Source organism: Hemiscyllium ocellatum, chromosome 7, assembly GCF_020745735.1.
Source record: "Hemiscyllium ocellatum isolate sHemOce1 chromosome 7, sHemOce1.pat.X.cur, whole genome shotgun sequence".
NCBI lineage: Eukaryota > Metazoa > Chordata > Chondrichthyes > Orectolobiformes > Hemiscylliidae > Hemiscyllium > Hemiscyllium ocellatum.
Genome location: NC_083407.1, coordinates 64528959 through 64554176, shown reverse-complemented (window position 1 = coordinate 64554176; position 25218 = coordinate 64528959). Strand labels below are relative to the sequence as shown.

The window sequence follows — 25218 nt, the reverse complement described above, 5'->3', positions numbered from 1 at the left end:
CCTCCTCCTGTGGCCTTTTTTTTATCTCTACCTCCACTCAATTTTCGGTGGTGGCATTGGAAGTTGAGCCAGGAACAGTCAATGCCCAGCATTAGAGGAGATCCAGCTCAGAGGCGGCGAATATATTCCCAGGGATGATGTCGGATGACAGCGACTGGAGGAGCAGAGAAGGTGAACTCAACAAAGAGCAAAAGATGAACTTTTGGAGCTGATTCACTTTTAGTAATATCAATTTAATATTAACTTATTCAGTGCTTTACCATTTATACAATTTACTCAGTCATCCAAGATGGCACCAGAGTGGGGTGATGTTATCCACTTTTCACTGTACCTAGGCATAAGTGACAATATATTAATTAAATAAATAAATAAATCTAAAAAACAAAGCATGCCAATTAACTTTTGGAATGCCATGATTATTGATGTGTATTAAAAACAAAGGCAACAAAACAGAGTGTGGAAATACAGAGCTGTCACTTTTGTCCATGGCAGGAAAGACCTTTGCTCATATCATCGTGAACACTTATCAATGTGGCAGAAGCAAATTTACAGAGGCTCACTGTCACTTTCACCTAGGTCTCAGCACTGTAGATGTGGGGTTTACAGCGAGACATATCCAGAAAAATTGCCTTAAGCAGAACGTGTCCTTTACTTCTTTGTCAACGTAGCAAACTAATTTGACTCGGTCAACACAGTGATCCTCTGGACAATCCTAAAAAACAACACGGTCACCCAAAAAGTGTGTCAAGATCACACAACTGTTCCAGGAGAGAATGACAGGCCAGGTCAGCTCCCTTTGAGATCTCAAAAGGAGTGAAGCAGGACTGTATTGTAGCACCAAGCCCAATTAATCTGTTCTTCACTTGCAGCCTTAGCCATATCATCAAGGATCCCAGAGAGGCTGTACCTCTGGTATCATCTTTGATTTATGTGTCAGAACAAAAACCAACGCTTCTGCGAAAACATTTCAGGAAGTCATTTTTGCCAACGGTCAAGCTTTAATAACTTACAAAGCCAGAGTGTTACAAATGATGGTTGACATTTTCAGATGTTTGTGGATTGATCAGTCTTGGAAAGATTTCTACACAAACCATTGCCAAATTTTAGGATAATTCAACAAGAAATCTCCACTATGATACAAAGCTAAAGAATGCCAATAGCTCTAAATATCTTTATCTTTACAGTTTGCTTGATAAATTGATATGAACTAGGATCAATGAGAGAGAAGTACTCAGAAGGCTTCATAACAGAGTACTAAACCACCACTGCATTAGACAACCTTTAAGATCAAGATGTACTTACCTGTAGTTTATAGAAATTCACTTATGGGATGGAGGAATCACTGGCTTGGCCAGCATTTATTGGCCATCTCAAGTGCCCTTGAGTAGGAGCTAGTGAGCTGCCTGTTTGAACTGCTTCAATCCATGCAGTGAAGGTAGACACAATGCCATTAAGGAGAGAGTTTCAGGAATTTGAACTAGCAACACAGAAAAATATTTCGAAGTCAGGCTGGCATGAGGCTTGGAGGGGAACTTGCAGGTGATGGTGCTCGAATGCCTTGGTTGCCTTTTTCCATCAAGATAGATTTGGAAGGTGCTATCTAAATAACCTCACAGAATTCCTGCAGTGCTTCTTATAGATGGTATACATTGCTGCTGATGAGAGTGGGTGTTGAAGGGAGTCAATGTGTGTAGATATGGTAGCAATTAAGCAGGCTGTTTTGTCTACAATGGCATCAAGCTTCTTGAATGTTGTAGGATCTGTACTTATCCATCAGCCTCCTGAATCGTGCCTTGGAAATGGTGGACAAGATTTGCCGTCCAATTCCCAGAGTAGTCACAAAAGTTAAAGATTTTAATAAGTGTACAGAATTTCCCAATTTACCTGGTTTATAGACCCAGGGATGATAGATTCAGGATTCAAACACTGGGCAGCTAGGAGTGTGTCTTACATGGACAATTTATTTGAGCACAATGATGTCCTTTGATCAGTTAGAATGGAAATATGAGCTATCTTTCTTTTTTTTTTCAAGTTAGGGATTTTATTCAAAAAAGGACTACACTTTTGACTGATCCCAACAAATGTGACATAGAGAGGAGGGTGCTCAGTGGTAAGAGTACACTCTCTGTCAGCACTTTATATCATCAATTAAGGGGTGTCACCTCAGACGAGTTCAATCGACTCTGCAGGATGTGGGATAGAGAGCTGGGCATTGAGGTATCCTCACAGGAATGGGAAGATATTTGGGAAAATGCAAAAAAGATATCAATTTGCCAACAGGACCCATGCTTTACAGTTGAAGATTCTCCACGGGGTTCACTTGGCTCCGGACTGTTTGTCAAAATGAAAACCAGGGGCATCTTCAACATGTCCCAAATGAAAGGTTGATACGGGCAGTCTTACCCATTGTCTCTGGTCCTGTGGTAGGCTTCTTACATACTGGAACACCGTTGTGGGTACAATGGAAGGGATTTTGAGTGTAAGGGTGAAGAGGGACCCAATCTCTCTTCTTCTTGGCCTGCACAGTGTATTCCCTGTAGATACGCATAAGAAAAAACTTCTCAACGTTCTCATTTTCTGCACAAGAAAGTATATGTTGCTAGGGTGGGTATCCGAAAATCCCCCTGGCCTGTCGGGTTGGCGGAAGATTGTTATGGAGTATATCCCCTTGGATTTTCTCACAAGTGTGGTACATCACAAAACTGAGAATTTCTATGAGACATGGCAGCCCTTTTTGGAATACCTGCATTTGGATTTATCTGCCACAATAATAAGGACTTATATATAACTGTAACAATTGTGCTTTACGAGTCCAATATCCAGGGAGGAGGAACTGCGAACGTATGAGTATTTTGTTTGGCTGAGTTGAGTGATTGCTATTTATTAGTTTGTTGTCGGTTATTATTTATTTAGTTAAATAGTTAGTTGGGTTTTTTAAAATACATATTTTTCTATATATATTTATACATGAGGGCAGGATGAGTTTTGTTTTTTTGTGTGTTCTTTCATTATAATGTTTTGAATTGTATTGTTTGTATTTGTTGTAATATTTTTAAAAATCCAGTTTGCAATAAAAATATATTTAGAAAAAGAGTACCTACAATTGAGGGGGAAAAACCGTCTATCTTCAGGCTTTGGGTGCTTTCTACAGCAGTGATTTCCTCCCAAAAGTCCGAAGCCTTCTCTGAATATTCACAACCCCAAGCTATTCAGCTACATCAAAGTCTGTCGGCAGGGGCAGGGCCTTTGTCTTTGACAACTGGTCACAAGCCAACAAACCAATCAGCTACTTTCTGCCAATGGGAACTCTTTTCAAATGCAAATATTTCAGTTCCTTCTGTAAGTAGGCTTTTCAATCAACAGCCATGTAAACAGCACTTATAATGAGCATCAGGCAATTTGCCTTGAAAAAAAATGTACACATTCTTCAACAATCCTTGGTTCTTAGACCAGTCCTTTTTCCATTTCGGTCCCCTATCCAAACTAAAGAAAAGTAAAAACGTCAGCCTTGACAGTATGTTTAACAAGCATATTTAAATGTTCCAGGTGGAACATTATTGACTCAGTTTATTAACAGACTCTTGTATGATAAGCGTATGAACTGCAGTAGGTGCTGCTAACATCAGCGCAACAACTCAAGCTCACTTTGAAAGTATCTTCTCATCGATGAGTTCTATCACCAAGAGAGAAAAGTAGTAGCAGGGTTGTGAAACACTTCACTGCAAGCAATCCCTGTCCACACCTAACAATTCACAAAAATTCCTTCACAAGCACTAGACTGAAATTCTCAGCTACGCGTTGCCAGTTGAATTCTCAAGAGGTGGGCAATAAATGTACCAATGTAAAAGCAAAATACTGTGGATGCTGGACATCTGAAATCACTACCTAACTCGAAAAACTCTGCAGGCTCTGAGTCATATTAGAATCAAAACGATACTTTGTTCCTCGCTCCACAAATGCTGCCAGACCTGCTGAGCGCTGCACTTTCTGGTCATAAAGGCAACATTGCCAGTAGCAGTTACAATAAAGGTGTCTGGCATAATCCTCTTGCTAAACTTAATATCGAACTATATTGTAACGTTCCCTTTATTTGCACTTCTTAAACACGTTTACAAAATTATACAAAGCAGGAATACATGTTTTTAGAAACCCTCATCTGATTAAGGGAAGTGCTGGTTGCAGGAGTAGACAGAGTGCCAGGCCCCTCCACCGTGGGCCGGGGTGGGGGGGTGGGAGTTAAGGTGTGCTCAGAGGGCAGGCTCGGGCCTCTCTCCCTCAGGGGACTAGGCGGACGGCGGTCCCGGTCCCAGTCCCTTTCCCTGCCGGGGTTAGGGTGGGCAGAGGAGACTCTTCTCTCCTCAGGCCATGCCGCTACCTGCCTCATGTGTTTAAAAACATCCGAGAGGCCGCCCCCGCCGCCGCGCCCGGGAGGAGCCTGATTCGCTGTGAGCCCGGGAGAAATGCGGGGTTGCGTTACGGACTTCATTCCCCATCCTACCTGGAGTGAGGAGGCGAAAACTCAACACAGGAGCGGAGGCCATCGTGTGGTGATCGGAGGAAGATGTCCCCGCGGTGCCACTGAGCCTGCGCTGGACTAGGGGCCTATGGGGGTGGGGGACAAGGGGCTGGGCAAGGAGGGGTCATGGGGGTGTGAGGGTGGGTAATTACGAGTGGGGGGGTGAACATCATTGTTGAGGAGGGGCATTGTGGGTAGGGGTATGGGGTATAGAGTGTAGGAGGAGGGGCATTGTGGGTAGGGGTATGGGGTATAGAGTGTAGGAGGAGGGGGCTATGGGATGTTGCAGAGTTGGACTGGGGTAACTGGGATATGGGTATTTATGTTAAGCATTAGCATCTCTAACTGCCTGGGTGCAAATTGCTGAGCAGAATTGGTCTCGGGTTGTAGCTCCCTACAGTGTGGGTGGCACAGTCGTTAGCACTGCTGCCTCACAACGCCAGAAACCTGGGTTTAATTGCCATCTCAGGCAACTGCCTGTGCGGAGTTTGCACGTTCTCCCCGTGTCTGCATGGGTTTCCTCCGTGCTCCGGTTTCCTCCCACAGTGTAAAAAAAATGTGCAGGTTAGGTGAATTGGCCATGCTAAATTGCCCATCATGTTAGGTGTAGGGGAATAGGTCTGGGTGGGTTGCACTTTGGAGGGTCGATGTGGACTTGTTGGGCCAAAGGGCCTGGTTCCACACTGTAAGTAATCTAATCTTTAAAAAAAGGCTCTTCAGCCTCCAAAGAGTGACCCATTCCCCTAACTAATAACCTACACTGTAGGTGATTTAGTATGGCCAATTCACCCAACCTGCACATCTTTTGGATTGTGGGAGGAATCCCATGCAGACACAGGGAGAATGTGCAAACTCCACACAGTCACCCAAGGCTGGAATCAAACCTGGATCCCTGGTGCTGTAAGGCAGCTGTGCTAACCACTGAGCCAACTTGCAGCCATTAGTTGGAAATGTTGGTCATTTCAGCATGGCTGAACCAATCATTGTTAGTAATGCATCATTATCCCCTGCTTATGTTTCTTCCAGTAAGGTGGAGGTGGAGTATGGCTTCTTAGCTTGAGGCCCATTTGATTCACTCTCTTTTATTTACATTTATTTTATTTTTTCCTCTTTTTTTTCTCTTCTATCTTATTTAACTTACTTCTTGGTGAAGAACTCGGTCACAGTGTCAGCATCGGCAGGAGTGAATGGACCTAGCACAGACCTGAGTGGGCCCAGAAGCGTGGACATAGCAATGGCATCAGTGGAGAGTTTGGGTTCCCACAGCTCCTGCATCATTGAGATGGTCCTAACGCCAACTGATGGCTGCTGCTGCAGAGAGGAGTTTGGGTTCCCAGTGGCATCTGCATGTAGTGCAGATTCATGGAGATGGAGGCAAGTTTGGGCCCGTAGGAGACCCAGTGGCATTAGCAGCATCTGCATCGGTGAGGTGGTCCTGAAGTGGAATCATGGTGGCAACAGTCAAATTTGGGCTGGTTTGCAGCATCAGTGTCATGTACATTGGCAAGGTCCAGCTAGGACTCATAGTGGTGAGGATATTAGTGGAGGCAAGACGACGCTGAAGAGTGGTCACTTTCATTCCTGTGGCGGTGACGTGCCGAAGGGGTCTCATACCTGGCCACCAAGCCCATGGCCCATGACTGAGAAATTAACATGAAAGACTGAAAAGTTGGACACTGTGCTTATTCATTTTTCTGCCTTTATATTCAATTATTTTTGTGTGTTAAGATAGTGCAGAAAATGCTAACATTATATAACACTTTTCACTGTATTTTCGAAGAAGATACATGTGACAATAAATAAACCAAATCAAATAATTTCATGATTGCATCATGCATATCATAAAACACTTTCTTGTAGTCTATAGATTGTGGACTGTCCTTGATGTTCTTGTGCCATCTGTCATAAATTGTAGCTCGAGTGCTTTTTTTGTATATATATTTGTATAAAATGTGTTTTTCTTTTGAATATTACAACAAATATAAAACAAAACAATTCAAACTAATGTTAAAAAACAAACCCACTAATTACATAAATAATAACTAATAACTAAGTTTAAAAAAAAATCTTAATAATAATAATAAATACAACACAGCTCAGCGAAACAAAGCAATAGCCCTCGATCATCGAGCGTGTAAGTTTATACATATTCATGTGTTCGTAGTTCCTCCTCTTTGGATACCAGATTCATTACATAGAATTGCCATGGCTATATAAAAGCTTTTCAGTATGGCAGATAAATCTGTTCCCAGATGGTCCAAAAGGGGCTGCCACATTTTATGAAAATTCTCAGCTTTATAGTGCACCATACTCGTAAGAAAGTCCAAGGGGATGTGCTCCATTATTAGCTTACGCCAGCCCCGGGGGGTTTTCCGATACCCACCTTAATAGAATGTTCTTTCTTGCACAAAATGTGAGGATATTGAAAAGCCTTTTATTGTATGCATCTAATGAAATTGAATTTATAAAACCAAGAAGAGATACCGGGTCCATCTCCACCTCCATCCCCAAGGCCTTCTCTATTTCGCCTACGACAGCGCTCCAATATGCCCACAGTCTGTGGCAGGACCAAAGACAATGAGTAAGCAAGCCATGCTCACTTTACATTTAAGACACATTGGCGATGCTCCTGCTTTAAATTTAGTGAGGTGGTCTGGGGCCAAATGGACCCTGTGGAAAATCTTCAATTGCAAAGCCTTGGTCCTGTTGCAAATCGAGATCCTTCTTGCTTTTTCCCAGATATCCTCCCATATTTCAGAAGAGATCTCAACGTCCAACTCCCTCTCCCAGAGCCATTCAGTCTTGTCTGAGGAATTCTCTCCCAATAGGTAATAAGCATTGCTGGCAGATAATGTACCCTCAGCATTCAACACCCTCTTCTCCATGTTGGACCTATGAGGATAAGTTAGAAGTGTGGTGTCTTTTTGTATAAAATTTCTAATTTGAAAGAAACGAAAGAGGTCCCTACTGGGCAATTCATATTTCTGAGCCAACTGGACAATGGATATCAATATGTCCTCTTTGAATATATCACCCAGGTTGGATACGCCCCTAGCTGCCCATTGTTTAAACCCAGAGTCCATCAACCTTGGCTGAAAACCCGGCATACCAACAATGGGTGTCAAAAATGATGTTTTGGCAATATTGCCCTCATCCTGATACATTGCCTTGACAGTATTGATGACGATTTGGCTATGGCAATATTCCTTAACTGTTCTCATTTTGTCTAAGAACAGCTGCCTGAGAGGCTTTGATGTCCAATCAAAATCAGTGAGGGTCCCCTGGGCCCAATCATTTGCATAAGATAGCAAGAAGCTTAACTGATATGTAGGAAGCCCACTCCTCATAGTCTGTAAGGCAACTGCAATTTAGTCCATTTAATTTGGAGCCGCTTGCCATACCAGATAAAAGAACTGAACCAGCTGTTCAGTCTTCTAAATATTTGCTTCACAAAAAGCAGTAGAAGCATTTTCATAGGATACAACAGGCAGGGCAGAATGTTCGTTTTAATGAGGGCTGTCTGACCTAACCAAGAGATCTGAAGCACTTCTTATCTACGAAGGTCCTGCATGATTCTGTCAAATAAAAGGGCAAAATTGGTTTTAAATAGCTAATCATAAATGTGAATAATAAATATACCTAAGTAGAGAAAGCCCTACTGTCTCCATCTAAAGGGGAACCAAGAACTGCCCTCAGGATCAGGCACTCTCGGGTGACCACCCGTGGGCATGGTCTCTGATTTAGAAAATTGCTCTTATAACCCGAGGAGCCACCAAATAAATTGATGCATTGTATCAGGTATGGCACTGAGATTATTGGGTTTGATAACAAGACAAAAACATCATCCGCATACAGTGCGATTTTATGTGATTTTGTCCCACATCTGGAACAGTTATATTGGGATCCCTACGTATTGCCTCCACCAGTGGTTCGATCACCAATATGAAAAGCAATGGTGACAAGTGACTGCCCTGTCAACTGCCCCTTCAAATATTAAAATTGATTGACCGTACACCATTGGTGAGGACTGCAGCAAGAGGATCATTATACAAAACCTCCACCCACCTGATGAAGGTCTCTCCAGGCCAAACTGCTCCAAAGTATGAAAAAGATAGAGCCACTCAACCTGGTCAAATGCCTTTTCCACATCTAAGGAGATCACCAGTCCCTGTACCGATCACTGTTGACATACTTGGAATATGTTAAGCAATCCCCTGACATTATCCATCAATCTGCGACTTTTTATGAAACCCGTCTGGTCCTCCTTAATGATGGAGGGCAGTATAGTTTCTAGCTTAATGCCAGAGCCTTAGATAGGATTTTGAAGTTGACATTCAGGAGTGAAATGGGCCTATAGGAAGCACAGTCCTCCAGCGTCTTCCAGTTTTTAAGAATAAAAGAGATGTTCGCCTCTCTTAGAGATGGTGGAAGGAGGCCGTGACTATATAAGTCATTAAACATACCAAGCATCAGTCCTGACAATATATTATAAATTCCTTATAGAACTCACTGGGGATCCAGTCAGGACCCGGCACCTTTCCTTCCTGGAGCTGCCTCACAACCTCCTGCACTTCTTGCTTTGACAACGGGGCATTGAGGAGAGACTCTTGTTCAGGGCCCTCTCCCGGAAGGTCCAAATTCTTAAAAAAATTCCATCTTAACTCACTCACTCTCACAGCTTTCAGATTGGTATAATTCAGAGTGAAATTTCTGGAATGCTGCATTAATCCTTTTAGAATTGTTGGTTAAATTTCCAGTGTGCTCTCTGATTGAGGTAGTGGCTCGGGGGGCACTCTTTTTCCTAGCAATGTACGCTAGGTACTTGCCCGGCTTATCCCCATGCTCAAACAGCCTTTGATTCGCAAACGTAAGCTCCCTCTTGGCTGTCCATGTTAGCATGGAGTTCAGTATAGACCGAAGCGCTGTGATCCTCTGCAGTTTAACCAGTGAAGGTCTGTCAAAGTATGCCTTTTCAGCTACTTTCAGACACATCTTGAGCATGTGTTGCCGCTCACCCGTCTGTCTCTTCTTACTGGCTGAATAAGAAGTAACCAACCCCGAGCATAGGCTTTAGCTGTTTCCCAAAGAATGAATGGGCTACTGGCCAAGCCCTGCCCCCTGTAAAAACACCATCCCATATTCCCAATTCCTTCGTCTCCGCCCCATCTGCTCCCAGGAGGACCAGTTCCAATACCGTACAGCCCAGATGGCCTCCTTCTTCAAAGACCACAATTTCCCCCCAGACGTGGTTGACGTTGCTCTCCACCGCATCTCCTCCACTTCCCACTCCTCCGCCCTTGAGCGCCGCCCCTCCAATTGCCACCAGGACAGAACCCCACTGGTCCTCACCTACCACCCCACTAACTTCAATATACATCATATCATCCGTCGTCATTTCCGCCACCTCCAAACGGATCCCACCACCAGGGATATATTCCCTCCCATCCCCTATCAGCATTCCGAAAAGACCACTCCCTCCGTAACTCCCTCGTCAGGTCCACACCCCCCACCAACCCAACCTCCATTCCCGGCACCTTCCCCTGCAACTGCAAGAAATGCAAAACTTGTGCCCACACCTCCCCCCTCACTTCTCTCCAAGGCCCCAAGGGATCCTTCCATATCCATCAGAAATTCACCTGCACCTCCACACACATCATTTACTGCATCCGCTGCACCCGATGTGGCCTCCTCTGTACTGGGGAGACAGGCCGCCTTCATGCGGAACGTTTCAGGGAACACCTCTGGACACCCGGACCAACCAACCCAACCACCCTGTGGCTCAACACTTCAACTCCCCCTCCCACTCCACCAAGGATATGCAGGTCCTTGGACTCCTCCATCACCAGACCATAGCAACACGACGGCTGGAGGAAGAGGGCCTCATCTTCCGCCTAGGAACCCTCCGACCGAAAGGGATGAACTCAGATTTCTCCAGTTTCCTCATTTCCCCTCCCCCCACCTTGTCTCAGTCCCAATCCTCGAACTCAGCACCACCTTCCTAACCTGCAATCTTCTTCCTGACCTCTCCACCCCCACTCCCACTCCGGCCTATCACCCTCACCTTAACCACCTTCCACCTATCGCATTTCCAACGCCCCTCCTCCAAGTCCCTCCTCCCTACCTTTATTTTAGCTTGCTTGGCACACTTTCCTAATTCCTGAAGAAGGGCTCATGCCCGAAACGTCAATTCTCTTGCTCTCCTTGGATGCTGCCTGACCTGCTGCGCTTTTCCAGCAACACATTTTCAGCTCTGATCTCCAGAATCTGCAGTCCTCACTTTCTCCTCAAGATTAGATTAGATTAGATTCCCTACAGTATGGAAATAGGCCCATCAGCCCAACAAGTCCACACTAACCATCCAAAGAGTAACCCACCCAGAACCATTCCCCTACCCTATATTTACCCCTGATTAATGCACCTAACACTATGGACAATTTAGCATTTACAATTCACTTGACCTGCATATCTTTGGATAGTGGGAGGAAACCAGAGCACTGGAGGAAATCTACGTAGACATAGAATGTGCAAATGCCACACAGACAATGGCTTTTAATATCTATAAAAGCCCTGAACTCAGTAGAAAAGAATTCAATAAACCTGCTATCCTTGAGGATGAAGGGGTCCAGTCACCAGTGCCTCAAGCCTACCAGAGTAAGGATACTCTTACTCTTAACCATTAAATACACGAGGGCGTGATTGAAAATAGTGATATTACCAATTGTACATGACATCCTGATATGCTGGCAGGGTCAGAAAAAGATCAATCCTGGTATGGCATTTATGTGGGTTCAAAAAGAATGTGAAGTCCCTGCCACTAGGGTGAAGGTACCTCCATCTACCAATCCCAATTCAGCATGCAAATCCTTAAATGTTTCACATTGAAACATGAAAAATAAATCCGGTTATACCCATTTTGGAGCAGCTTCAAATGCTCTGCATCATCCAAGTGTGTTTCTTGTAATATTCACCCACTCAATTTTAAGGCTGGTAAGTGCCTTCTTCCTCTTGACAGATGAATGACTCCGTTAATATTCTAGGTGCACCCCTTAAACACATCCTTAGCCAAAACTTCCTAGAGCACCATTTAGACTCCAGAGGGGAAGAACCTTAACTACAGATCACTGAGCTTTCATGCCAAAGGATCCACAAAACCCGAAAACTACACAGACTAAAATAACTACAGCCAACAAATCTACAAAACGAACAAAAACTATATAACAAAAACAAAAGCGGGTTGTGAATTCATGGAATGCCCTGCCAGTAGCAGTGGTGGACTCTCCTTCTTTATGGTCATTTAAGCGGGCATTGGATAAGCATATGGAGGTTATTGGGCTAGTGTCGGTTAGGTAGGCTTCGGTCGGCGCAACATCGAGGGCCGAAGGGCCTGTACTGCGCTGTATTTTTCTATGTTCTATGTTCTATATATAGCAAAAACAGAAAAACAAAACATCGCCAAAAGCACTGATTTGAAGAATTTACCTCTCATTCAAAGGGGGTGCCTACACATCCTCCAACCTTACTAACCATCCCAACTGCTTTTTAAAATCCTCCCAACTAGGGTTGCACCACATACACTGACCACCCAGGAGAGAAAAAGCTAAAGTATTTTTAATTTGGTGTTAATCTCAATTGACTGAGCGTTTTCTCATGTTTACCGATCGTTTCAGCCTCGTAATTTCACTTAGCATTATCAAACAAAGAAATTACATCCTTCAAGGTGCTTTCTTTCATAGCCATTCATTTTTTTCTATATTTTTCCACACCAAAACCCAACAATTCTGGGGAGACAAATTTTGTCTTAATGGTATCCTTGGTTCTATATCTGTTGACTCAAGTGACAGGTGTATGGAATGAGCTGCCAGAGGAAGTGGTGGAGGCTATTACAATTGCAACATTTCAAAGGCATTTGGATGGGTATATGAATAGGAAGGATTTGGAGGGATATGTGCCAAGTGCTGGTAGGTGGGACTAGATTGGGTTGAGATATCTGGTCAGAAGGGATAGATTGGGTATTCCTGATGAAGGGCTTTTGCCCGAAACATCTATTTTACTGCTCCTCGGATGCTGCCTGAACTGCTGTGCTTTTCTAGCACCACTCTAATCTAGACTCTAGTTTCCAGAATCTGCAGTCATTGTTTTTACCTAGGGATAAATTGGACTGAGGGGTCTGCTTCTGTGCTGTACATCTCTATGACTCTATGACTGTACTGGATGGTTATCTTCCTTAATCTAAGGATAACATTTCCCAATAAAATTTCCCAGTATCCTATGCAAATTTTTAATTTGTAAAATTTTCTGGATGATTGTCTAATTCAAAAGTACATTCTAATCACTGATTCTGAGAGATAACTACGGATGACCTGAGGTGGGGTGGACATGAAGAATCAATAGTTTAATAGGCTGAACACATTTTACAACAGTAGCGGTAAGTCATCTGACAATAACAACAACATAACAATATTACTTTCAAGTATGGATAATTGTACCATGGTTAACACAGAACCTACTTTTACTTCTACATCTTGAGAAATTGTTCATTTTCAATTTCTTCTAGTGTAGCATGTGATTGAGATAGAATGAACATGAGTAATAGGAGGCATGTTTAGTCCACATACAACAAGGTTTGGTCAGTGTTTTCCAGGGGACTATTTTTTCTCATAATCTCATGCCATTAGCTGGTGTTGATAGCGGTTGGCAATATTTGGAAGTATCCTGGAATTGCTGTCTGATTGGAAGCATTCTACTAACAAACAGTCTGAGTTCAAATTTATTATCAGACATTCTTAAAATAGAAAGTTAATCTGAAGTTCTTTTTCCCATTAATGGATTTAACTTCAGAAAGAAGTTTTAAAATATAAAATAAATTATTTTCCAAAATAATGAATAAAATAATTTCAACAAAATTTAACAAACTTTAAAACAAAATTTTAGTTGGAAAGATCGCAATAATCCTGATTGCTATGGATTTCAACATAATGACAAAGCGCATTATTTAAATTTTAAAACCCACCTTTCCTGCAGATTGTTTTCATATGTGCATAAAATTAAATTTTGTCATCTTCTTTGTGCATTCCCTCCAGGCTTTCAATTACTTGAGAGTTTTTCTGCAAATATATCAATACAAAATATAAAGGATATGCGTTTTCCACCATTTGCTTCCAGAAATGCCATCCATCCCCGCCCCTTCAGAGGACAGTGCACCACAGATGCCAGTTTTCAATCAATTCAATTAGTTCCTTGTATTGTGAACAAATGCCTGCGGGCTGCTGGATGCTATAAATGCCCCATGGCACCTGACAACATGCAAGAAATCTTGTGATCCAGAACTGGCCGTGCACTAGTTGGCATTGACCTGGCAATGTGAATAATTGCACAGGTATATCCTGATCTAATCCAGCCAATTATTGTCCCTATCAATGTACTGATCATCAGCCAAAGATGGAAGGTGTTATCAGCAGTATTATCAAATGGCATTTATACAGCAATAACTTATTCTCTGAAGTGGGTTTGGGTTCTAACAGGGTCACTTCACTGCTGACTGAATCACAGTCCTAATCTAAGCATTGATAAAAGAGATGAACTTCAGACATGAACATGAGTGATTGTCCTTAATATTTAGGCAGGCATTTGATAACATAGGGTATCAAGTAATGTGAGGATAACTGAAGTAAATTGCAACTGAGGAGAAAGTCTCCAATGGTTGGAGACATGCATATTATTTAGAAAGATAAATATTGGAGATCAAATGTTTCAGTTTCAAATCATTATTGCAGAGTTCCTCAGGGTAGATATTTTCCAATCAGCCTGTTTGGAAATGTTATTAGACATCTCTGGAGCATTTGGGATTTGAACTTTGGTCGCCTGAAGTTCCTCAGGGTAACATCCTAGGCCCAACCATTTCCACCTGCTTCATCAATGATTTTCCCTCTATTATAACTTCAGAAATGGGATGTGCGATTATCCGTAAACAATGTTCAGCACAATTTGTAACTGTTCAGATGCACGTGCAATCTATGTTCAGATGCAGCAAGACATGAATGATCCAGGCCTGAGCTAATAAACGAGAAATAATATTGATGCCATGCAAATGTCAGAAAATGATCATCCTTAAAAACAGAAAATCTAACATTCCCTCCTTGATATTTAATAGCATTATAGTCTCTGAATTCCCCACTATGACCTTACAGTTATCAATGACCATAAATCAGACCAGCCATATAGTTACTGTGACAACGAAAAAAGATTGGAAGTTGGAAATTCTGCAGTATGTAACTCACCTCTCCCTAAAGTTTAGGTGAAAGTGAGGACTGCAGATGGTGGAGATTAGAGTCGAGAGTGTGGTGCTGGAAAAGCACAGCAGTTCAGGCAACATCCAAGGAACATGAGAATTGGCGTTTCGGGCGAAAGTCCTTCATCAGGAGTGAGGCTGTGGGCCAAGGGGGTGGTGTGAGAAATGGGAGAGGTTTGGGGCTGGGGGGATGTTAGCTGAGAGTGCGATAGATGGACGTAGTGGGGTGTAATAGTGATATCTGCTCCACCCTCCTCTCAGACCTATCACCATGACCCCCACCACCATCTACCTATCACACTCTCAGCTACCTTCCCCTAGCCCCACCCTCCTCCTATTTATCTCACCAACCTCTCAGCCCACAGCCTCATTCCTGATGAAAGGCTTTTGCCTGAAACTTCAATTCTCCTGCTCCTCGGATGCTCTCCCTGAAGTTTACACACGCAGGCAAGGATTGTGATGGAATAGTCTCCATTTATCTGGATGCTGTGCAGAATCTGTAATACTTAACCACTTGACACCATTCAGGACAAGGCATATTTGATCAGCACCCCATTCACCAATTTCAACATTCATTTTGTTCACTACAATGTGCACTGGCAGCAGTATATACCATTTACAAAGTGTATCAGAGTGACTCACCAAAACTCCTGTGACATCACCTTTCAAATCCAAAATCTCTGTTACTCAGACAAGGGCAGCAGACATTTAGGAGCATCGCCACCTATAAGTTCACCCACAAGCCTCACACCATCCTGACTTGGAATTATTCTGCTATTCCTTCAATGGTGTGGGATCAAAATCCTGAATGCTTCCTAATAGTTGTGTCCTTGGTTCATCTAAGCAGCTTATCACCATGAGCAATTGGGAACGTGCAACAAATGCTGGCCTTGCCGGAAGCACCAACTTCTCATTAACGAATAAAAATGGTGAAGAATGTTAGATCCTAATGCAGGATTAAGTTAACTAATTAATTAATTTTTGTTGCATAGGCCTGCGTTGGTGGTTGCTCTTGAACTTGCAGCTGGTTGTGCTCTTCCAGTTTTTGAATAGCCACTGGTAATTTTGTGCGTAAATCTGGTAATCATTTAAGTAGTTTTTCCCTAAATTCTTATCTGCATGCTGTATTTCAGAATTAGTTTCAGGATCAATTTGTGGAATGTTATTGTAAATTTATATTTCTTGTCGACAAATGGTATGCAGAGGCATTTCATAAATATTTGTTTTCTTAAATTCTGATTAAATGTTTCAGAGTATGATCAATAATCACTCTTAAAAAATTTTCTGTTCAAATTTGAATGGAGAAATTTTTTATATTGAAGCTTGGGTAACCCTTATTTGTGAACCTAAAAGAAATTTGTTCATCAATGGCAAGGCCAGCATGACTAGCAATTCCTATTTGCCCATCTTGAACCACGAAGGTCATTGTGGTGAAGGGATATCCACAATGATTTGACAGAGTGAATTCTTGAATTTATATTCAGTAACGATGAGAGTATGATACAATGATATATAATAAATCAGGATGGTGAGTGATTCAGAGAAACTTGCAGGTGGAAGCAAACCCATGCAATTGCACCCTCCTTCTCAGTAGTTAAGATTATGGTGGTATTGAGATGTACTGTCAGAGCAGATTCGATGAGTTGCTGCAGTGCAATGAAACGCATTACAGCTAATTTTTGTGACTGGAGGAAAGATATGTTTTGAATTATCAAATGTTTTTTTCAACAAATGGCTAATTGTAATATTTCAGTCAGTATGTTACTAATTACGCCATTTGGATGTGCTGTTTTATTTTAGAGATCAATTTGAGGACACAAGCTCACAAAAATTTATACTGGGGGAGGTGAGGGCCTATTATTGCTAGACTACTAATCTAGAGAAACACATAATATTCTGAGGAGCTGGGTTCAATTCCCACCAAAGCAGATGGCGGAATTCGAATTCAATAAAAATCTGGAATTAAGATTCTAATGATAAGCATGAAACTGTTGTCAATTGTTGGAAAAAACATATCTGGTTCACTAATGTTCTTTAAGGAAGGAAACTACTGACTTTACTTGATCTGGCCTTCATGTGACTCCAGACCCAAAGCAACGTGGTTGACTATTAACTGTCCTCTGGGCAATAAGCACTGACCTAGCTAGCAATACCCACGTCCTGTGAATGAAAAAGAAAAAAAAAATCCACCCATTCCATTTTGTTCATCTGAGCTTTTCAACATTTCTTTCTATTTCCTTTTCTCGGCGATGGTCACATTTCCTCGTGAGACCATGCATGCTATGCTTCCACTACTTCCCATGGCAACAGGTTCAACATGCCAAACAGTCTCTGAGTGAAGAAATTCCTCCTTGTTTCTCAGCTGGGGACATTTGTAACTTTTTATGCCTACAGTTATGCATCCACCCGGAGCTTAGCATTCCATCACAAGGGGAAATGGTTTCTATTTATTTATGCACAGTGGCATAAATTGTGGCTATGTCTACATCTGAGATGCCTTGTGTAGATTCACTGCTATCAATAATTGTTATTGATATTAGTCTAGTTACTGAGAAGGATGTTCATATGAAGTGTTAAGCAGAAGAGAGACTTAGTATTCTTGAACAGAATAGTTTATAGCAGTTAATTGCTTGTTATGTTACATCTGAATTACACAATGTTCTCTTAAGAGACCTCAGATCAGATTTAAGAATAAGTGTACATTATTGTTTCTAAACTTTAAGGGGCTAACTGCCTTATGGAACACTCCCCAAACCATATATTATTTTGAAAACCTTGATCAAGTTTCCTCTCAGTCTTCTCCATTCAGAACCTTGAACACATGCACCAATAGGTTCAAGAACAGCTTCTTCCATGCCATTATTCGACTGCTGAATGGACTCTCTAACTTCAAATAATATTGATTTTGCTTTGTGCACCTTCTGTGTTGCTGTAACCTGTATGCCTCATTCTGTCTCAGCACCCTATGGTCTGTTTATCCTTGTTTGCTATGATCGGCACACACTGATCACGAAACAAAGTTTTTCGCTGTACTTAGGTACATGTCAATACAATAAAGTAAATCAAAAGGGAAAAAAGAACTCTTGTTCCCAATAGTTGTAATCTCTCAGTTCTGGTATCATCTTGTAAATCCTATTTACTCTAGCGGTCTTTTTTTTATATAATTGGAAGACTAGAACTGTTCATAACACTCCTAGGTTTGGCTTAACAAAGGCTGAATAAAAGTTGAACATAACTTCACTAATGTTGAATTCTACAGCAAAAAAAAATTAGTATTGCGAATTGCTTTGTTGACCAGTGTTGCTTTTACTGATTTGTTCACCTGTATTTCTAGAACCCAATGTTCTTTTATTCAATTCAGTTTCTTATCTTCTGAGTGTAGATCTTTGTTTATAACTATGAAGTGAATCATTTGTTTATAACTATGTTAAGTCTAAACTGCCAGATAACTGCTCAGTCTTCATGTTTTGAAATACTTTTTGTATTATGTTGCCTTCATCCTTGATGGAGCTATCATGCACAATTTTTATAATCTGGAAATTTTGATATCGAATAATGTAGTCCCAAATTCAAATCGTTGATGTACACTCTGAGTAATAGTGGTCCAGCAGTCATCCTGTGGTAAACGGCTTTCCATCGTCTTCCTTACTTTCTTTTGGCTGATATGCTACTCACTCAGCTACTTGTTCCCTGACTCTATATGACCAAACTTGTTGGGAGTCTAGCATGTGATAGCTTATCACACCCCTTTTGAAAATCTTGCATATGAGATCTTTTGTTTGTTTATTCAACAATCACTTCAACAATTTTTATCAGGTTATAATAGCCTTTATTGGGCACTCAAATGAGTGCAGTGAAAAGTTGTAATGTTGCCTTTCAGTGCCATCTGAGCCACAGGATACCTAGGTACAGGTACCTTGTGTTGTTACGGAATTGAAGTATTTTAAAAAAGGACTAGCATAGTAATACAAAGTTTAAATAGTCCAGACTGAGAATGAAAAATGTCTTCAAAATACTCAACTTATCGTCTGTTTGTCATTGAGTCCATGTACACCAGGCTTCAGAATACGAGGGCTCGCTGCCTCCATGCACTGGCCTCTGTCCAGGTACCGCCTCCAGGACCTGTACCCATGGCTGGCTTGGGCTCACTCTGCTCCCACTCTGAACTCCAGTCGTGGCTCAAGTCCCAGCTCAGCCCATGTTCATTCGGCTCCCCACTGCAGAAAAACTGCAGCAAGAGGAAAAAGAAAGAGGAAAAGGAGCTGGCGAGCAGAGGAGCTCTGGCTGGAGTTCAACATGATTTTACCTTTTGGAATCCATGCTGACATTTTAATTATGTTTTCTTTCTCATTGATGTGTTTCAACAATTTATTCCTTGTACAGATTTTGGTATCAGTCATATCATTGATTTCAGCTGACCATTTTACAGCTTCCAGGTTCTGATGAAAAGTTATAACCTGAAATATTAACTATGTTTTTCTCTCTACAGATGCTGCCAGACCTGTTGAGATTCTCCAGCATTTTTACTTTGATTATGGTTCCAAGATTTTGCTGTGTCTCCTTTTTCTTATATCATGTGCAATGGGTTTTTCATAAACAGGATGGGATTTTTTTTGTTAAAAATGGGTAGGCCTGTAGTAGAACAGCATAAAAAAGCTTAATCTTCCTACTTCTCTTCTCTCCTTTCAGGCATGCCTTAAAAGCTACTTCTTTTGTCAAATGTTGCTCTATCGTACATCTGTGAAATGCTTTGGGGCATACTATTACATTAAAATTGCTGCAGGTATATAAACACTATAAGGAGTACTCGTTTTTATTTTTTGTTTTAAAAAACTGGGGACTGAAAAACCAACATTTGGAAGGGTGACTGCAGTTTTTACGAGAGAGAACTTTTTATTTGCCAACAACTGTGTAATTAGTTTTTAAGTAACTGATTAGCTTGGAGATGGTAACATATTGCAGGAGAGAGGAGAATTCATTTCTTCACAGCTCAGGAGCAGTCTCTCTGTTCTCTGCAGTCAAAACTCACTGTACATTTGTAGATTTTTCCAAATATTTGTTTGTACTTCAACCTGCAGTTTGTTTCTGGGTGACCTTTGTGAAATAACATGCACTCATTGAGATGTTCAGTAAATATCTTTTACTGATGAGATTTGTATGGATTTTTGTTTTGCTTTCTTCAGATTTACTGTTGGAATTTAATTTGATGACTGTAGGTAGCAAATAATCGTTAAAAATAGTTTTTGTAGCAATAGTTCCAAATACACAACCTTCAAGGCTAAGGCCAGCACATGCTTCAAAGTTATCCTACAAGATACTATCTTAGTTTGTACATCGTTCACAATCCCATGCATTCTCTCACCATAGTAGGATAAGAAGAGATTTGATAGATATGATTAAAACATGAGAAGGCATAGAGAACTGTTTCCAACATCTGAAGAGCTCACAACAAGGATATACAAGTAGTGTAATGCGTATTGCCATCAAATATGGCCATGATGTTCATCAGTATTACAGGTGCTGAATAGCTCATCCCCACCCTCTCAAAGGCAATTAGGGATAAGCAAAAAAATCCTTCACTGAGCCAGTGAAGCTCAGATTCCACTTTCAAAGTAAGGAATCAGAGCCCAAACAATGCGCTAAGATCTGAATGAATTCCAATTAATCTTAAGTTAAAGTGAAAGTTTTTAGATCTTGATAAAGACAAGTTTTTAAAGTTCTGCATTGAGAAGTGTATTTCAATTCTATGGCATAGAGATGAAATGAAAAGTTGACTTTATTGCTGTTTATTAGTTTCATTTTACAATTGAAATCCATTAAATATATGCATGAATAGATACATAGGTTGACAAAGAATGAAAGTACCTTAATTCCTTTTCATTAAAAGGTAGCTTTTAAATATTTTTGGGAACTCAATCTCTTAATGAATTTGACTTTTATTTTATACAAGATATAACAGCTTTTAAAATAAAAAAATCCATCTTTGCATCAGATTATTATCAAATCTATAAAGCAACTAGGCTGAAAAAAACAGATATTGCAGTTTCAAGTCTTGAGTTTGGATATTACATTAAGAATAGATGCATCTCAAGGACAAGTCATTATTCACATTTTATAAGGTGCACTGAAAGCTTCATAATACACTTCTTTGTGATGTTAGCTTTTCACTTAGAGCTTTGAACAGTACAATGGTTGCCATCTCCATTACCATGTAATTCCGAACAAATCCTGAACAATTATTATAGATTATAATTGCAATATCCTGTCGCCATGTTTACTAGAGGAACAGATGCAGTTTCCCAAATGTTGTGATCTTTTAAGATACTATTGATGACCTGACATGATTTATTTGAACCTTAACAAATCCCACAATAGCAGCAATACTGTCCACAAAACCAGAGACACACATCCTGCCTGGATGTGCATAAATCTTTGTAAGTTAACACTTTTCCTAGGAGTCATTTGTAATTTTCATTTTCTGTGCTGGAATTTTTGGAGATCAGATTAACTGAAAAAAAGACAAAAGAAAATGCTGAAGAAATGTATATTTCATAAAATTCCAAATGATGAAAATTTATTTTTAACTTTCATTAGCTGTTTGCAATTCTTAGTTTAGATTTGCATTGTTTTAGAAAAAAAATCCTTGGGTGATAACATAAATATTAATATTCCAATGAACCAGCAAGAGCAGATTACAGTTTAAATATGAAGACATCAAATCATATATTTTTATAGGCTTTAGTTTAACTACACTGTTGGAGCTACTGCTTTCCTCTTTATTAATTAAATATAGTTAAAATAATTAAATATAAAATAATTAAATAAAATGAATGATGAGTTTGGAGGTGGAAATTTACAGGCAAGCAGCTACCATCATTGGGAAATGGAATTATTTATAAATGTTTACACTCTGTTCATGTCAGACATAACCACAAGATAAATCTTACCTAAATCTTACCTTCAACAATATAATCAGGTCTAGAGACAATCATCACCAGGAATATTTTTAAACTTTATTAATAATCTATTTTCATGGCCTAACAGGTTGTTTTGCCACTTCCAGTTATATAAACAGTGTTGGCAGTGCAGACAAAAAAAAGGAACATCATAAAATGTCTCTAAAAGAATGATTTTTTTTTAGTATACTCTTCTTATGACCTTAGGATATCCCAGCATAATTCATAGCAAACACTTTTAAAGGTTACAGAAACAAAACATTACAATAGATGGAAATTCAAAAGCATGAAATGCTGGAAATTCTCAGCAGGTCAGGCAGTATTTGTTGAAAATAAAACAATGTTTAACACTTCAGACCTGTGGGTCACACAGACTATTTAGGTCCTCAAGTGTGCAACACCATATAATTATATCATAATTGTAACGTCAAATCCAATTCCAGTCTGACTTCGATAATCATTCAGATTCTTGCTTACCAAGAATCTATCTACCTTTGCCTTAAAAATATTCAAAAGCTCTGCTTCCCCCAACATTTGAGGAAAAGAGTTCCAAAGATTCACTATGAGAAGAAAAATCATCTCTTTTCAGTCATAAATATGTAATCCCTTATTCTTAAACAGTGACTGCTGGTTCTAGATGAAACAAATTTCTGAGCATCTAAATAAAAACAAAAAGAACTGCACATGCTGCAAATCAGAAACAAAAACAGAGATTGCTATAAAAGCTCAGCAGGTCTGGCAACATCTGTGGAGAGAAATCAGAGTTAATGTTGCAGGTCCAGTGACTTCTGAGGAAAGGTCACTGGCCCCGAAATGCTAAATCTGATTTCTCTCCACAGATGCTGCCAGACCTGCGGAGCTTTTCCAGCAATTTCTGCTTTTGTTATCATCTGAACATCTACCCTGCCAAGACCCCTCAGGATCTTATATTTCAGTTACATATCCTCTTATTATTCTACACTCCAGCATATACAAGTCTAGACTGACCAACCTTTCCTCATAAGATAACTGCTGAATCCAGATAATTATCTATTAAACCTTCTTGAACTGATTTCAACACATTTATCTTGCCTTATGTAAGGAGATAAATATTGTATGCAATATTCTAAGTGTTTTCACCAGTGCCCTGAATAACCAAAGCATAACCTTCCCTTTTGTATTCCATTTCTCTTGGAATAAATTATAACATTCTATTAGCTTCCTGGAGAGCTTTCCACTAGCATTCTGTTTTCAATCCATCACCATTCTGTTTGACTGTCTCTGATTGGAAACCACAGAGTTCATGCACCCAATCGCTGCTGATCCCATGTACAACCAACAGGACACTTTCCTCCAGGATTATTTGATGTTAATAAGGTAGGAGTCTGGTCTGCACTGTGTCTTTTTTGAAGTTTTTAATAAGATGGCTACCCCAGTTTGTATGTAGAGGTCACATACCTGCTCAAAACCAAGAGTCACATTGGTGCAGATTGCATTTCTATCTCACACATTCATCTTTTCATACAAAATAATACATTATCAAGTACATTTTGACCAATATATAAACTATTCTCACACTTTAACATTTCACTATTTTCATCAATCTCTGATAATGAATTGCACACATAGTCTTTAAACTATGTTGGTCTCTCAATGAGTAAAAAATGAGGTCTGCAGATGCTGGAGATCAGAGCTGCAAATGTGTTGCTGGTCAAAGCACAGCAGGCCAGGCAGCATCTCAGGAATAGAGAATTCGACGTTTCGAGCATAAGCCCTTCATCGAAGGGCTTATGCTCGAAACGTCGAATTCTCTATTCCTGAGATGCTGCCTGGCCTGCTGTGCTTTGACCAGCAACACATTTGCAGCTCTGGTCTCTCAATGATACTTGTCAGTGTTCTTGATGGCTGTACACCTGAAAGATTAGCGAGTTTGGAGAAGATTTGTAGCTGAGGTTGAGGTTATGGATGTAGGTTTGCTTGCTGAGCTGGAAGGATCATTTCCAGATGTTTCATCACCCTACCAGGTAACATCTTCAGTGGGTCTCAGGCTTTCTATTTATATATTTGGGTTTTTTGGGTTGGTGATGTCATTTCCTGTGGGGAAGTCACTTCCTGTTTTTTTCCCAGGGGGGTGGTAGATGGGGTCTAACTCAATGTGTTTGTTGAAAAGGTTCTGTTTGGAATCCATGCTTCTAGTGCGTGTCTTTGTTTGGCTTGTCCTAGAATGGATGTGTTGTCCCAGTCGAAGTGGTGTCCTTCCTTATCTGTACATAAGGATACTAGTGAGAGAGAATCATGTCATTTTGTGGCTAGCTGGTGTTCATGTATCCTGGTGGCTAGTTTTCTGCCTATTTGTCCAATGTAGTGTTTGTTACAGTCCTTGCACAGTATTCTGTAAATGACATTAGTTTTGCTTGTTGTCTGGATAGGGTCTTTCAAGTTCATTAGCTGCTTATTTAGTGTGTTGGTGGGTTTGTGTGCTACCATGATGCCAAGGGGTCTGAGCAGTCTGGCAGTCATTTCCAAGATGTCTTTGATGTAGGGGAGAGTGGGTAGGGTTTCTGGAGGTGTTTTATCTGTTTGTTTGGGTTTGTTCCCATATTAGTATTTGGGAATTTGGATTTTTTAATTAGAGATTTTTAAGAGATAGGAAGATTTTTTTTTTAAGAGGTCAGAAAGCCATTTGAAAAATTGACTTAAATACATAATTTCTAAGAAAGCTTGTGACTTAATAAATACCGAGCAGGATACCTGTAGCATTACTTGATGTAATGTTTATATTCCTGAATTTATGACACACAGCAAACAAACAAATGATCAGTGACCACTGGTAATTTAGTTTGAATTCAGTTCGTAAGAATGAGATTTCAGCTTCATCCCAATAGAAGAGTAAGATTTGAAGTTCAGCAGAATAATTTCACCCTAGCAGAAGGGTTTTAGTTTCTGAAGTCTTTGAGCTGTCAGATTGTGCAGGTTGTACAAGATTGTACACGTTGTCAGAACTGAAGGACCCTTGTAGGGCAGCAAACCTGGAAAACGTCAGTTAAGAAATAAACTAAAGAATTAAGACAGGAGTGACGTTTCACTGTATTTGAGTATTTGGAAAGGATGTTGCTGGAAAAAAGCTCCTAGATTCGTGCTTGGTTCAACTGGTATGTAAACTATCATCAGTGGCTCTGTAGCTTGCTTGGTCTAGTACACAATGCAAACATTTTACTGCCTAATGTGATCCTTGATTTTGTGCTTATGGTTGCCAAGTAGAGGACATGTCTTGCCCTCTTCAACTTTGATTCAATTTGTTTGTGGCCTGCATTGTTGCTCCGAATATCCCCTCAACTCTTTAGGATGACGACTCCATTTCTTTTGTACAATATGCCATCTCAGACTGTCAATTCACCTTTGTATGCCAAATATGCACTTATGGAAACAGGAGTGTCTTTGATGCTTTCAGGCATCTTTTCATCGCTAATTCTTGCATC

At 40.5% G+C, this 25218-nt stretch overlaps 1 protein-coding gene and 1 long non-coding RNA gene across 2 annotated transcripts in view; one reads left to right on the top strand and one right to left on the bottom strand.

Moving 5' to 3' along the window:
• The window catches only part of metap1d (methionyl aminopeptidase type 1D (mitochondrial)), a 155110-nt gene extending 150549 nt beyond the window's left edge, over positions 1-4561 (bottom strand). Inside the window, exon 1 of the mRNA XM_060827294.1 lies at positions 4499-4561. Within this exon, the coding sequence (XP_060683277.1) occupies positions 4499-4541 (43 nt within the window). The 5' untranslated portion in view covers positions 4542-4561. The remainder of the gene's footprint in view (positions 1-4498) is intronic.
• The window catches only part of LOC132817115 (uncharacterized), a 167470-nt gene extending 161238 nt beyond the window's left edge, over positions 1-6232 (top strand). The window contains exon 4 of the long non-coding RNA XR_009644855.1: positions 5670-6232. This is a non-coding gene — a long non-coding RNA (uncharacterized LOC132817115). The remainder of the gene's footprint in view (positions 1-5669) is intronic.
• Positions 6233-25218: the final 18986 nt, after the last annotated feature.